Raw genomic sequence first — 13,206 nt, forward strand, 5'->3', positions numbered from 1 at the left:
TGTTTCTTATGTTTTTTTCCTATCTTTATATAGCTTTATATGAGTTTATATATATAAAAAGTTACCTTTATAGTTTATAGCAAAATTTTCCCTCCCTGAGACATTTGTGTGATGTTGCTTTGAAATGGGACTTGCAACAGTGTCTTTCTTTGTTTAGATGATCCTATCTTAATGTAGTCGACATCGGATTTTGATCCCCTACTCACCACCCGTGATCCCATAATTCATTGCAGTAGAGTGTTTGTTTAGTACAAATAATCCTGCAGGGGATCTTGAATTTGGTGACTATACATCCCCACATACAAGGATCATTTAAGTTGGATCTGGTTGCCGGTAATTGCTGTTCCTGCATTTGGCCATTGCCTGACTGGAAATCTGGACCTGACAGAGACTGGACAGTTTTTTAATTTGCACCTACAATTAATAGGTTGCTAGGACATGGTACCACAAGATCGGATCAAGACTCGGCTAAGTTCCTGATCTGGACATGTACAAACTGAATCAGATCTACTCTCTCTCTCTCCTCTCTCTCTCTCTCTCTCTCTCTCTCTCTCTCTCTAGCATTGAGTACTGAGCGGGAAATTCAGCACCCCATGTTACTTATGCGCGTGAATTCAATGTCATTACCAACTTCCAACCATAAAGCAAAATCTGACTCCATCCAGCCGAACCCTGCACATATTTATATATCTCCACCCTCCTCCATTAATCCATCAGTAGCATACACACAAAGCTCATCCTTCTCTTGCATCCTCAATTCTATCCAAGTGGAGAGTCTCTCTCTCTCTAGATCTCAATGGGGTTGACAAGAAGGAGGTGCACTATGAAGGTGCTTGTGTGTATGCTTCTTAGGATGGCACTCATGGCAGTAGCACAGCAAGTGCCTTGCTACTTCATTTTTGGGGACTCACTTGTTGACAATGGAAACAACAACAACCTAGCTTCTCTAGCTAGAGCAGACTACCGGCCGTATGGAATCGACTTCCCTCAAGGTCCGACCGGGCGGTTCTGCAACGGCCTGACCACGACCGACGTTATTGGTGAGTGCCATCTTTCACCTAGTTTCTTCACTGAACCATAACCTTGTGTTTCCTAGATGATTCAAATTGGAAATGAAGTAGCTGACCATGTTCCCTACTACATTGTCACGATTACTAAGGCAGTTGTCTCAAGGAACCATGCACAAATTGAGATCCTAGTGAAAAAGTGCTATTGAGTACCAAGGTTCTAAATGAACTGCTCAGTAGTGATGGAGTAGGAAGTTTCTAGGGCACATTGCTTCCATTTCATTGAAGACCTAACCTTTGATGTGCACTTCATATGCTTAGTCAGTTATATGGACCAAGAAAAAAAGAAAAAAGAAAAAGCCCTTGCTTCAAACAAAAGGTGTTGTCCGATAGGATATGCAAAATCACAAACTATTTCAAGATTTTGTTTCTAAATCACTTTCACAAAATGCATAATGATATAATTGTAACATCACAATCTCTTTTCTTGTAGGCCCTACCTTTTGAGAGTGTTCCTCATTTGCCTTAAACGATGAATAAGGATTATTTAATAAACTTGGTCAGAGTTGCTTTACATGCTATGTGTGTTGTTTTAGGAAATGAGATTAGATTAACTTAAAGCTCATGTTCCTTGGATAAGCACATGATTTGGACCGTTAATCTTGGGAAATCCAAGAGTTCAGATCTATCTCCGTGTTGTGGACCATGCTTCACTATTGATAGTAGGTGTCACCATTAAACTAGGTCGTTGGTTTCCAAAGCTAAGGAGGCAAGTGGTAGGATCATCCCACATGCATGAGCACTAGTACCATGTGATTGCTTCTTTTGCAGTGTGTGTGTGTGTGTGTGTGTGTGTGTGTGTGTGTGTGTGTGTGTGTGTGTGTGTGTGTGTGTGTGTGTGTGTGTGTGTGTGTGTGTGTGTGTGTGTGTGTGTGTGTGTGTGTGATGGCCTTGCAATTCAACTAAGCCTCATTACTAATTTGATGCAGCTCAACTTCTGGGATTCAATGACCTCATTCCACCTTTTGTTAGTGCAAATGCTCAGAATCTCCTCAGTGGAGCAAATTTTGCATCTGCTGCTGCCGGGATCCGTGAAGAAACTGGTCAACAATTGGTAATTTCCTTTGAAAAACAATATTAGGACTTTAGATTTGAAGTTTTCTAAGCACTTGTTTAAATGATTTAGGGGGAGACCTTGTCACCTACTAATTACCATTTGGCTGGGTTCAGTATCTAATTAACCAAATGGGTCAGATTTGATATTTGATGTTTACATTTGACTCTCAATCAAAATTTGACTAATATTTGGAGACCAACACGTTGTAGAAGTATATCCAATTAGTTCAAATCTGAAACTGGATCCAGATTCAGTAGTAGCATTTTGGAACTATACCCGAATTCTACTCGAAATTAGGCTTGATCTGATTATGTATAATTTTGCAATTCATATATCCAAACCAAATATGGCCCGTTCACATCCCAACTCAGGAACCTAGCTAGAAGAGGGCAATTACCAGCCATTGCAATGGACACTTTCATACCCCAAACAGCTGATAAGTGAATTTAGGGCTTTTAGGGGATAAAGGCCCTTTTGATTCACAGCATTAAACAAATGTGACTTTAAGTTTCAGCTTCTAGTAGGGCTTTACCTTCAGGACTATAAGAATTACCCATGAGGGTCCGCTTAGTGTATGTTTGGCATCATGTAAAATATGATCTAGTTCATGAACTCTATTGTTTATAGGGAGGAAGAATTACCATGAGTGGTCAAGTGGAGAACTATCGCAATGCCGTCTCGGCGATTGTCAATGTTCTTGGTGATCAAGACTCAGCAGAAAATCATCTCAGCCAATGCATCTTCTCAGTAGGGCTGGGGGGTAATGACTACCTCAACAACTACTTCATGCCTCAATTCTATTCAACCGGCAGCCAGTACACTCCGGAAGGGTATGCGGACAATCTAATTCAGACGTATACTCAGCATTTAACGGTGAGTGCTTGAATCTCTCAACTTATAAATCTATCCTTATTACTAATTTATGCTAAGTTTAAACAATGCATTTGACATGCTTCTATCTTTCAATGGTACAATCAATGTGAATGTGAAAAGTAACCAAGTTGATGAACTCCGAAGTTAATTACTAAATCAAAAGGTGGCCAAGGTCATGAAACCTATTGTTTACTCTAGAAAAAGTGTTCAAGCTAGTGAACTATGTTGTCTCATGCTCGCTCATGTCTGGATCTGGATCCTGTTAGACTTGATTTGTTGGATCTGATCTTTTTATCCTAGCTGTTTGATCCAAATATAGGCTAATGGACCTAATTGTTTGATCCAACATGGTAGAAACTAATTAATTCATCATCGATTCATTTATTGGTTCTGCAGTCACTTTATAACTATGGGGCCAGGAAGGTGGCCTTGATTGGGGTGGGTCCAGTTGGTTGCAGCCCAAGCGAATTATCTCGGTACAGCTCCGATGGTGTCACTTGCGTAGAAAAAATAAATAATGCAGTTCAGATGTTCAATTCTCGCTTGATTTCGGTTGTGGACCATTTCAACAATAACTTTCAAGGGGCGCACTTCATCTACGTTAATGCCTTTGGCATTTTTGCAGATATTCTCAGGAATCCCGCCCAACATGGTATGACCTCTCTCTCTCTCTCTCTGTTTTCGCATCCTTACTGGTAAACAAGCTGAATGAACCGAACAAGAGTTGTTCGGGCTTGGCTCATCTGACTCGTGTGAGCCAAGCCAGGCTCGAGCTCGTATGAGCCTGAGAGCTGGCTCGTTAAAACACACACACACACACACACTGTTTTATGGGGGTCCATAATGAGAATGAGTCCCGTAACTTGTTGGTTACAAACATACCCATCCAACCAATTGAGCTACCATATAGCTTTTATCATGTATGATGCATAAATCTCATGTCGTATACAACCTGAACAGAGCTGAACACAGATTGTCTTTGCTCAGCTTGGTTACAGTATCCGATCTGCTCATGGCTCGGCTTTACAGGCCAACCTGATGATCAAGTTTTGGGCAAGCCAAGTCACAAGTTGCTCGGTTTGTTTACCATCCCTAGTTATGTGAAAAGTTAATACACATCTAGTGCCATGTCCATGACAGTATTGATTCTATCCGTGACCACAAAACAAAATATAATCCACAGTTGAAGACCACATCATGCCATGTTGCCATCTCTACGAAGAGAAAACACTTTGATGACTTTAAAGGCTAAGAACTCGCTTTTTCAGGCAACCCAACTTGGTAAAGAAGTTATTTTCTATCTCATAATAAATGGACAATAACTGCGTAGGCATGCAGTATCCCATAGTTACAGTTTGTCACGAAGACAGATGTGTCGCATTTATGCATTGGCTAGATTTGGTAACTACTTCATGACTATGCAATTCGAGCTATACCACATGGCTTAATAAATTCCCTACAGTTTTCTTTATCTAAATCGGGGTAAACATGAAGAAAATCTTGTTTAGCAGAGAGAGAGAGAGAGAGAGAGAGAGAGAGAGAGAGAGAGAGAGAGAGAGAGAGAGAGAGAGATTTTCCTTTGAAGGGTATTGACGTCGGAAATCCAACATGTTTTGTAATGATAGAATGCCCTCAGGGAAGATTAGAACAAGGTCACCTTGGATTTGCATATGTAGTTCTATTTACTAATGTTGGGAGATGCCAATTATAACCTGTTTAATTAAGTGTTTATGAATTGTGTTATTGGAGGCGTGATTCACTACTTAGCAGAGTACTCGGGCCAACTAGTGCTACCACGGGGCTTACCCTCCCTGGGGACGGTGGCCAGTTATCCACCATCCTGGTGAACGGTGGGAGCACCCACCGTCCTGAGGGAGGATCAGGTGTAATGTGATTGAACACTTTTAGTGTGCTGCTGCAACTGATCACCCACCACCTGCTGTTGGGCCTCACCATCCAAGGGAGGATCAATGCATGCCATTCTCATTAGGGACTTGAATATCAGGAACAGAAAGTTCATAGTGCTAAAGGGAAGGGAAAATTGCATTTTAAATGTCCAATGCTACTATATATGTACAAGGAATTTCAGTATAATGGTAGAACTTAGCAAAATTTTGGTACCATCATTGACTGATGCTGCTAAGCCTATTAACTTTTGTTCCATAGAGTTTCTTGTGTGAGCAACAAGCTAAGCTAACCAATGCTTCTCATTTTTCCCTTTTCTTGTGCAGGGTTTGCTGTGAGCAATGTTGGATGTTGTGGGGTGGGAAGGAACAATGGGCAGATCACATGCCTTCCATTCCAGATGCCTTGCCCTAACAGAGATGAGTACCTATTCTGGGATGCCTTTCACCCAACTGAGGCTGCAAACCTTATCATTGGAAAGAGATCTTACAGTGCTGAATCATCTTCAGATTCATACCCAATGGATATAAGACGCTTGGCACAACTTTAGTGGTTGTCATGGCCACATCACGTCTTCTTTAGACCAAGTGGTGTGAGCATGCTATTACATGCTATTCAATATTTATGAAAACGTCTTCAAAGAGGATTTTCTTCATGTGTGCTCCTGCTGGTCTAGTCTCTAGACCGACGCAAAACAAGTTGGCTATATATATATAGTCTCGAGTTTGTCTTCAAGGAAATGAGAGTAGTTTTGGCCTCTCTCTCTCTCTCTGTGTGTGTGTGTGTGTGCGCACGCGCACGCGCGTCCACTCTAATCACTTCCTGAAACACTGAAGATATCTCTGCCTCCAACAGGCCAAATGGCTCTGGCTGGTCCGGGCTGCGCCTGTCCAAGGTACAAGGCTGGCCAGCCATCATCAAGTTTAGGGGCTATTTTTTATACTGTGGGCGTAAACTTGTCTTGTTCGGCGCAAATAAGTGTGCCCCAAAGTGAACTTGGATATGTGCTGAAAATCATTCATTAAAGTTTGAAAGAAGTTGCATTGAGATAACATGTTTTAGCTGAAAAACAGGGAATTGGTTCATTTTAGAGAATAGATCTGACGTTTGGATAAGATTTTACGGAAGCTGAAACGTATTCATTTCCTGTTGCTTAGCATGCAGTTCACATGAAAGATATCCTAACCACACGAGTTCAAACACAACACCTGCATTCGACCGCAATGCTTGATTTAACAACAACCTAGTGCTTGGATGATTTTCAAAAAATTAAGTTTGTGCCAAGGAGTATAAGGTAACTATAGATGGAGCATCTATCATCTAGGCATCTTGCAGAGTCAACATCTGCGTACCCTAATAGTTGTAAGGAATTACTTTTATAAATGTGAAGACCGTGCATCCTTAAGATAGATAGTGAAGGATTCTCTTGACACGATTCCAGTGGTCTTTGGTTGGAGCATACTTAAACTGATAGACTTTATTGGTGCGTAAGCAATATCTGGGTGTGCAAACCTGATATATTGGAGTGCCTCAACGCTGCTTTGACAATGAGTGGTGTCCTCGAATGCTTTTCCTTGGAACTTGGACAAGGCAACGTTAAGTGTAGCTAGAGTAGTTAGAGGTTTGGCCTCTAGCATATGACTTCTTTTGAGCACATCCAAAAAATAATTTTTTGAGAGAATCAATCCATTTGATGAGGGAATTGCCTCAATCCCCAAAAAGAAATGTAGAGACCCAAGATCTTTAATAGATAATTCTTTTCCAAACTTATTGATCAAGTTTTGAACTTCTACACGAGAGTTTTCAGTCGCAATGATATCATCAACATATACAAGTTGAACAAATAATGTAAATTCTCCACTTCCTTTAATAAAAAGAGACATGTCAACCTTTGACTCAACAAAGCATAGGTGGATGAAATAATCATTCAACCATTCAAACCAGGATCTAGGAGCTTGTTTTAACCCATACAAAGCTCGATTTAATTTGCAAACATAACTGGGATCCTGACTATTTTCAAATCCCTGTGGTTGAGTCATGTAAACTTCTTCTTGAAGGTACTCATGCAGAAAAATGCTGTTCATGTCTAATTGATGTATGACTTAGCCAAAGCTTATGGCAAGAGATAAAACAATTATGACAACAGTAGGTTTGACCATAGGGCTAAAGGTTTCAAAATAGTCAATTCTTTCTTATTGGTTGTACCCCTTAGCTACAAATCTAGCCTCATACCTGGCAATAGACGCATCTGCATGCCTCTTGATATTATAGATCCATCTACACCCGACTAGGTTTTGGGTAGGTGACACATGGACCAGGACCCAAGTTTTATTTATGATTAGAGTGTCATACTTTTCCTATATACTTGTTTGCCACTTCTTTTCTTTACTGGCTTCAACAAACGTCTCTAGTGCCGACTCACAGAATAACTCACTTATCAAGGCAAGACTTAAGGGATATCAGTTGGATAAGAAGAGTCTTGGTTTCAAGGTTCCATCTTAGAATCTGGTAACCATGGTATGAGTCCTAGCATGTTGAGGAACTTTTGCAGGATTTTGGTCAATAATCAAATTTATCCACGAGGAGGCACTAGAGTCACGACTTGCAGAGGCTATATGAGATGAGTTTTCAGAACTAGGATATAGACCAAGGGTTGGTGAGGTAGGTGGGCTAGGCTCTGTATTGAATGGTTTTGGTGCAGACAGAGTAGGTGTGAGTGAAGAACCTGGTAGGACTGTAGGGGAGATAGGTAAATCTTTCTCACAAGGTTATGCAGGTTCTTGAGATTATAGCCAACTGAATACTTCTTTAAAAGTGTCAAGAGCATTGGAACTAGTATACATAAATTTTGTTTCATCAAAGGTCATATGCTTAGATATGAATACTTTATTTAACACAGGTTCAACGCACAAGTACCCTTTATAATTTGTTTCATATCCAATAAAAACATAAGGTTTGGTTTTGGGAGACCATTTTGTAGAATTTTATGGCACCAGATATGGATAACAAGTACATCAAAAAACTTTTAAAGAAGTGTAGTTAGGGATTTGTTTTAGAAGGAGCTCATACAATGACTTGCTATAAAGATTAAGACTATGAAGCCGGTTTATAGGGTAGGTGACCGTTTTGAAAACATCTACCCAAAACCTGTTACTCACAAAGGTATGAAACCTTATACTCAATCTGATTTCAACATGTATATATTTTTCTTTCAACAACTCCATCTTTTTGGAGAGTCTATGGTCAAGAAATCCAGTGCTTAATACCATGTTGATTTAAGAAACTTGAAAAAGCCAAACTGAGAAACTAGCCACCCTCATCACTGTGGAAAATTTCAACTTGGAAACTAATTTATTTTTTCATAATCCTTTTGAAAATTTCAAAACAACTCAAGGTGTCAGATTTTCTGACTAAAGGGAATAACTTAAAAAAATGAGAATATTCATCGACAAGCAACATGTAATATCTATGACCTTCTCTAGAAATTACAGGTGCATGACCCCACAAATCAGCATGTATAATTTCAAGAGGATGAGAAACAACAGTCTTAGATAAACTGAAAGGTAACGAGTGAGTGTTTTCAAGCATGAAACTAAAGCATAAATAAAAAAAATGCAATTTATTTCTAAGTAAGTGTCTAGAACTAAAAATATCCTTTACACCCTGATTAGGATGTCCAAGCTTGCAATGCCATATGTCAGAAAAAGTATATTTTTGAGCATAAAACATCCCTACTTCTTTCCTTGGTTTCTCAATTTCCTTGCTCCAGGTGTATAGTCCTCCTTCACTTTGTTCCATTAAGCCTTGTTCTTCATATCTTAAACATAAAAACATATGGGTTGAAACTCAAAGATATAATTGTTATCATGTGTAAATAGAGCAACAAAAAGTATTTTTTTTATTTGAGGAACAAGAACATCTCTTAGTATAAAAAACCTATTTTTTAGGAGAGTTTTATATTACCTGTCGTGAATATGGGCAAATTAGCACCATTACCAATCATAACTAAATTTGGACCCTGATATTTTACCATATCTGTCATACTATCTTCTTCTTTGGTCATATGATGGGTGTCGCTTGTGTCCGGGTGCTAGTTAGAGTTTTCAGTTAAGAACATGTTCAAGAAAGTAGTAAAAGCTTTAAGAATATCTCAACACTGTCATGCAATATGATTTTCTCGACCACAAAACTGACAAATAACCCTTTGCTGATTTGGATTTCCATTTTCCTGATTATCATTACCTCTACACTGATTATTTCCTATAGAAAACCATGATCATGATCAGGAACACCAAAGTTTTTGCCTTTGTCGCCATCCCTACCTCCTCTAAACTGTAAAAGAAGGCAACAACAATAATCTTGAGAGGATCTCTGACTTATCAACTGGATCCTTTTCTTTTGATTTAACAACATACCGTATTATTTATAAATTGATGTCAACTCATTAAGCACAATAATAGTGGTAACAAAGCTCTCATATTCATGAGTGAGGCTATTTAAAGTATAATGCACCAAATCATCATCACTCACAATTTCCTTAACAACACTTAGAGAATCAACAAGAAGTTTAACATGATTTAATTATTTTGTTATGGATTTTTCTCCCTTACTAACATCTTGGATATCTTTCTTCATTTACATGATTCTAAGGCTAGATTGAGAAGCATAGGCTTTCTCAAGGGCTAGTCATACATCCCTAGCACTGAGAGATTCTAACAATTTGACTGAGCACAACTTTAGTCACAATGGCCTTAATCCAGCTTAGAGCTAGCTGAACAAACCTTTTCCACACAAGATATTCAAGATTTATAGGGCAAATTTTACCTTCCTTAGCCACATTTAAATATTGCTCTTGAGTAGGGCATGATCCACCAACAAATTTAATCAAATCTTGACTAAATAGAACTGATTCAATCTAAGCTCATCACAATAAATAGTTATTGCTACCAAGTTTTACCAAAACAAGGCTCGAAAAGGTGTTCCACTAGATCGTAACATTGAAAACCAAGGATGCAGCCATAGTTGATGCTGTAGATGCAGATGAGAAACTCATGATGATATGCACACAAGCTTCGAGAACCGAAGGTTGATCCCAAGACAAGAGGGAGCATACTCTCACAAGCATAACTCAAAATAACTAATTTTTCAAAGCCTGAGGCATACACAACCTCAGCTGTGCATACGAGAAACACACAAGCGGTTCTCACATGACAAACATGTGCTTGACAAGGATCCAACCAGGAAACAAAAACAAAAAAAATGGTGGGCAATAAGAGAGGCGTGATATAATTTGCGTGATATCAGAGTGCTCGTATGTGGACTAGGAACTTTCAGGATGGTGGGGTAGATTCTGGAGCAACTCGACACATTGCCAAGAGCAAGGAAGGCATGCCAGACATGATAGAGTATAAACCCAGGGAACATCAGGTGTACATAGAAAACAACACCTATTCTGATGTTATGAGTGTTGAAACTTATTGTATTGAAACTCTTGAAAATAATGTTTTGTTGACCGATGTCATGTTTGTACCATCCTTGAGACAGAACCTGGTGTCTGTCCCAACCCTAATCAATAAGGGCTTTGAAGTCAGGTTTCTACCAGAAAAAGGCATAATGGCAAAACATGGTCGGGTTAAGTTTGAAGGATTTTTAATAAAGACCATGGATTGTTAAAGCTCAAAATTTATGATATGAATAAAATTACAATGTCTTCGGCTTATATTGACAATGTTTTTAATGTGGATGTGAATATATGGCACCAGAGGTTAGGACATATTAATTTAAAGAAAATAAAGAAACTTGTCAAATAAAATCTAACACTACAAGAATTCTAAGGATTAACGACAGGTGCTATCCAATGCTAATCCGTTTAGCAACAAATTGGCGATGGCTTAGCGATGGATAGAGTCCATCACAATTTCTTGGTCGCTAATTAGCAATAGAATTGATCTGTCGCTAATTCACGATAAATTAGTGAATGTCATTATCCGTCGCTAATCCATCGCTAAATAAGAACTGATTTGGTTTTACGATAGATAAATATCCATCGATAATCTGTCGATAAAATTTATTGATAGATACTTTTCCGTCGTTAAATTCCATCACCCATTTATCGACGGATTCACTACGGATTACATTTCGTCGCAAAACATCGACTGATTTATTTTTTGAGACAGATAAATATCCATCCCTAATTTGTCGCTACATTCATGACGGATATTAGCGACAAATATTAGCCGTCGCTAATCCATCACAAAATAAAAAAAATAAAAAAAAATTATTTAAAGTATAATAAATATCAAGAAAAAATTTCTCGTTATACAATTTATATAACCTATGTATAAAAAACAAATTACACATAAAAAATACATATACAAAGCATGTGTAACAAATTTAACACAAGATATAAGTGAAACAAATTTAACAACCCAGTATAATCCTCGACAAGTTCTAATTAGTTACAAGTGTACATATACATGAAACAAATTCAACACATGAAGCTAATCCGCGCCAAGATTCAGAGCATCATCCTCTTCATTGTCTGGATATGCCCCTCCATCCATGCTTTCATCAACTTCTCTACGCTGATCATCTTCAGCATCCAACAAGAGAACCAAAATGTTAGCATTAATAAACAAAATATAATGAAATAAATTATATGCAATGCACCTAATCTAAGGCAATCAAAGTAACATGACAGAATGGCACATAGACTAGCAATAAAGTGAAGGACATTAACAAAATTCAAATATGTGTTCTAAGGCTGACAAAAAAAACTCATAGCGATTCAGATATGTGTTCTAAGGTTGTCAAACAAATGTCATAGTCATTCAAGCATGCATATATGGTTTATAAGACTGTCAAATAAATGTGTTATGTATCACAATCATGCATATATGTGTTATAAGGCAGTCAAAAAACTTTCATAGTGATGAAATCATGCTTATATATGTTCTAAGGTTGTCAAAAAACTTTCATAGTGATTTAATCATGCATATATGTGTTATAAGGCAGTCAAAAAACATTCATAGTGATAAAATCATGCTTATATGTGTTCTAAGGTTGTCAAAAAACTTTCATAGTAATTCAATCATGCATATATATGTTATACGACAGTAAAATTTTATAGTGATGAAATCATGCTTATATGTGTTCTAAGGTTGTCAAAAAACTTTTATAGTAATACAATCATGTATATATGAGTTATAAGGCAGTCAAAAATTTTTATAGTGATGAAATCATGCTTATATGTGTTCTAGGATTGTCAAAAAACTTTCATAGTAATTCAATCATGCATATATGTGTTATACGACAATCACAAAACTTCAAAGTGATGAAATCATGCTTATACGTGTTCTAAGGTTGTCAAAAAACTTTCATAGTAATTTAATCATGCATATATGTGTTATAAGGCAGTAAAAAAACTTTCATAGTGATGAAATCATGCTTATATGTGTTCTAAGGTTGTCAAAAAACTTTCATAGTGATTCAATCATTCAATCAAGCATATATGTGTTATAAGGCAGTCAAAAAACTTTCATAGTGATGAAATCATGCTTATATGTGTTCTAAGGTTGTCAAAAAACTTTCATAGTGATTCAATCATACATATATGTGTTATAAGGTAGCCAAAAAACTTTCATAGTGATGAAATCATGCTTATATGTGTTCTAAGGTTGTCAAAAAACTTTCATAATAGTTCAATCATGCATATATGTGTTATAAGGCAGTCATAAAACTTTCAAAGTGATGAAATCATGCTTATATGTGTTCTAAGGTTGTCAAAAAACATTCATAGTAATTCAATCATGTATATATGTGTTATAAGGTAGTAAAAAAACTTTCATAGTGATAAAATCATGTTTATATGTGTTCTAAGGTTGTCAAAAAACTTTCATAGTGATTTAATCATGCATATATGTGTTATAAGGCAGTCAAAAAACATTCATAGTGATAAAATCATGCTTATATGTGTTCTAAGGTTGTCAAAAAACTTTCATAGTAATTCAATCATGCATATATATGTTATACAACAGTAAAAATTTTTTTATAGTGATGAAATCATGCTTATATGTGTTCTAAGGTTGTCAAAAAACTTTTATAGTAATGCAATCATGTATATATGTGTTATAAGGTAGTCAAAATTTTTTATAGTGATGAAATCATGCTTATATGTGTTCTAGGATTGTCAAAAAACTTTCATAGTAATTCAATCATGCATATATGTGTTCTAGGATTGTCAAAAAACTTTCATAGTAATTCAATCATGCATATATGTGTTATACGACAGTCAGAAAACTTTTA

At 37.2% G+C, this 13,206-nt stretch overlaps 1 protein-coding gene across 1 annotated transcript; it reads left to right on the forward strand.

Moving 5' to 3' along the window:
* The first annotated feature begins 672 nt into the window (after positions 1 to 672).
* Positions 673 to 5,661, forward strand: LOC149843461 (GDSL esterase/lipase At5g45670-like). The gene is made up of 5 exons (XM_089999828.1): positions 673 to 1,040; positions 1,997 to 2,121; positions 2,752 to 2,997; positions 3,394 to 3,649; positions 5,229 to 5,661. The coding sequence occupies exons 1-5, from the start codon at positions 797 to 799 to the stop codon at positions 5,450 to 5,452; spliced, it is 1,095 nt and encodes a 364-aa protein (XP_089855954.1). The 5' UTR covers positions 673 to 796; the 3' UTR covers positions 5,453 to 5,661.
* The last annotated feature ends 7,545 nt before the right edge of the window (positions 5,662 to 13,206 follow it).

The sequence above is a fragment of the Nuphar pumila genome, chromosome 3, assembly GCF_984573655.1.
Source record: "Nuphar pumila chromosome 3, dmNupPumi1.hap1.1, whole genome shotgun sequence".
NCBI classification, from domain to species: Eukaryota; Viridiplantae; Streptophyta; class Magnoliopsida; order Nymphaeales; family Nymphaeaceae; genus Nuphar; species Nuphar pumila.

Bases quoted from the DNA above. Each gene is read 5' to 3' on its own strand.
- LOC149843461 (XM_089999828.1), top strand. From the start codon at position 797: ATGGGGTTGACAAGAAGGAGGTGCACTATGAAGGTGCTTGTGTGTATG. The intron at 2,998-3,393 runs GTGAGTGCTTGA...TTGGTTCTGCAG, and splicing joins CGTATACTCAGCATTTAACG to TCACTTTATAACTATGGGGC. The intron at 3,650-5,228 runs GTATGACCTCTC...TTTCTTGTGCAG, and splicing joins CAGGAATCCCGCCCAACATG to GGTTTGCTGTGAGCAATGTT.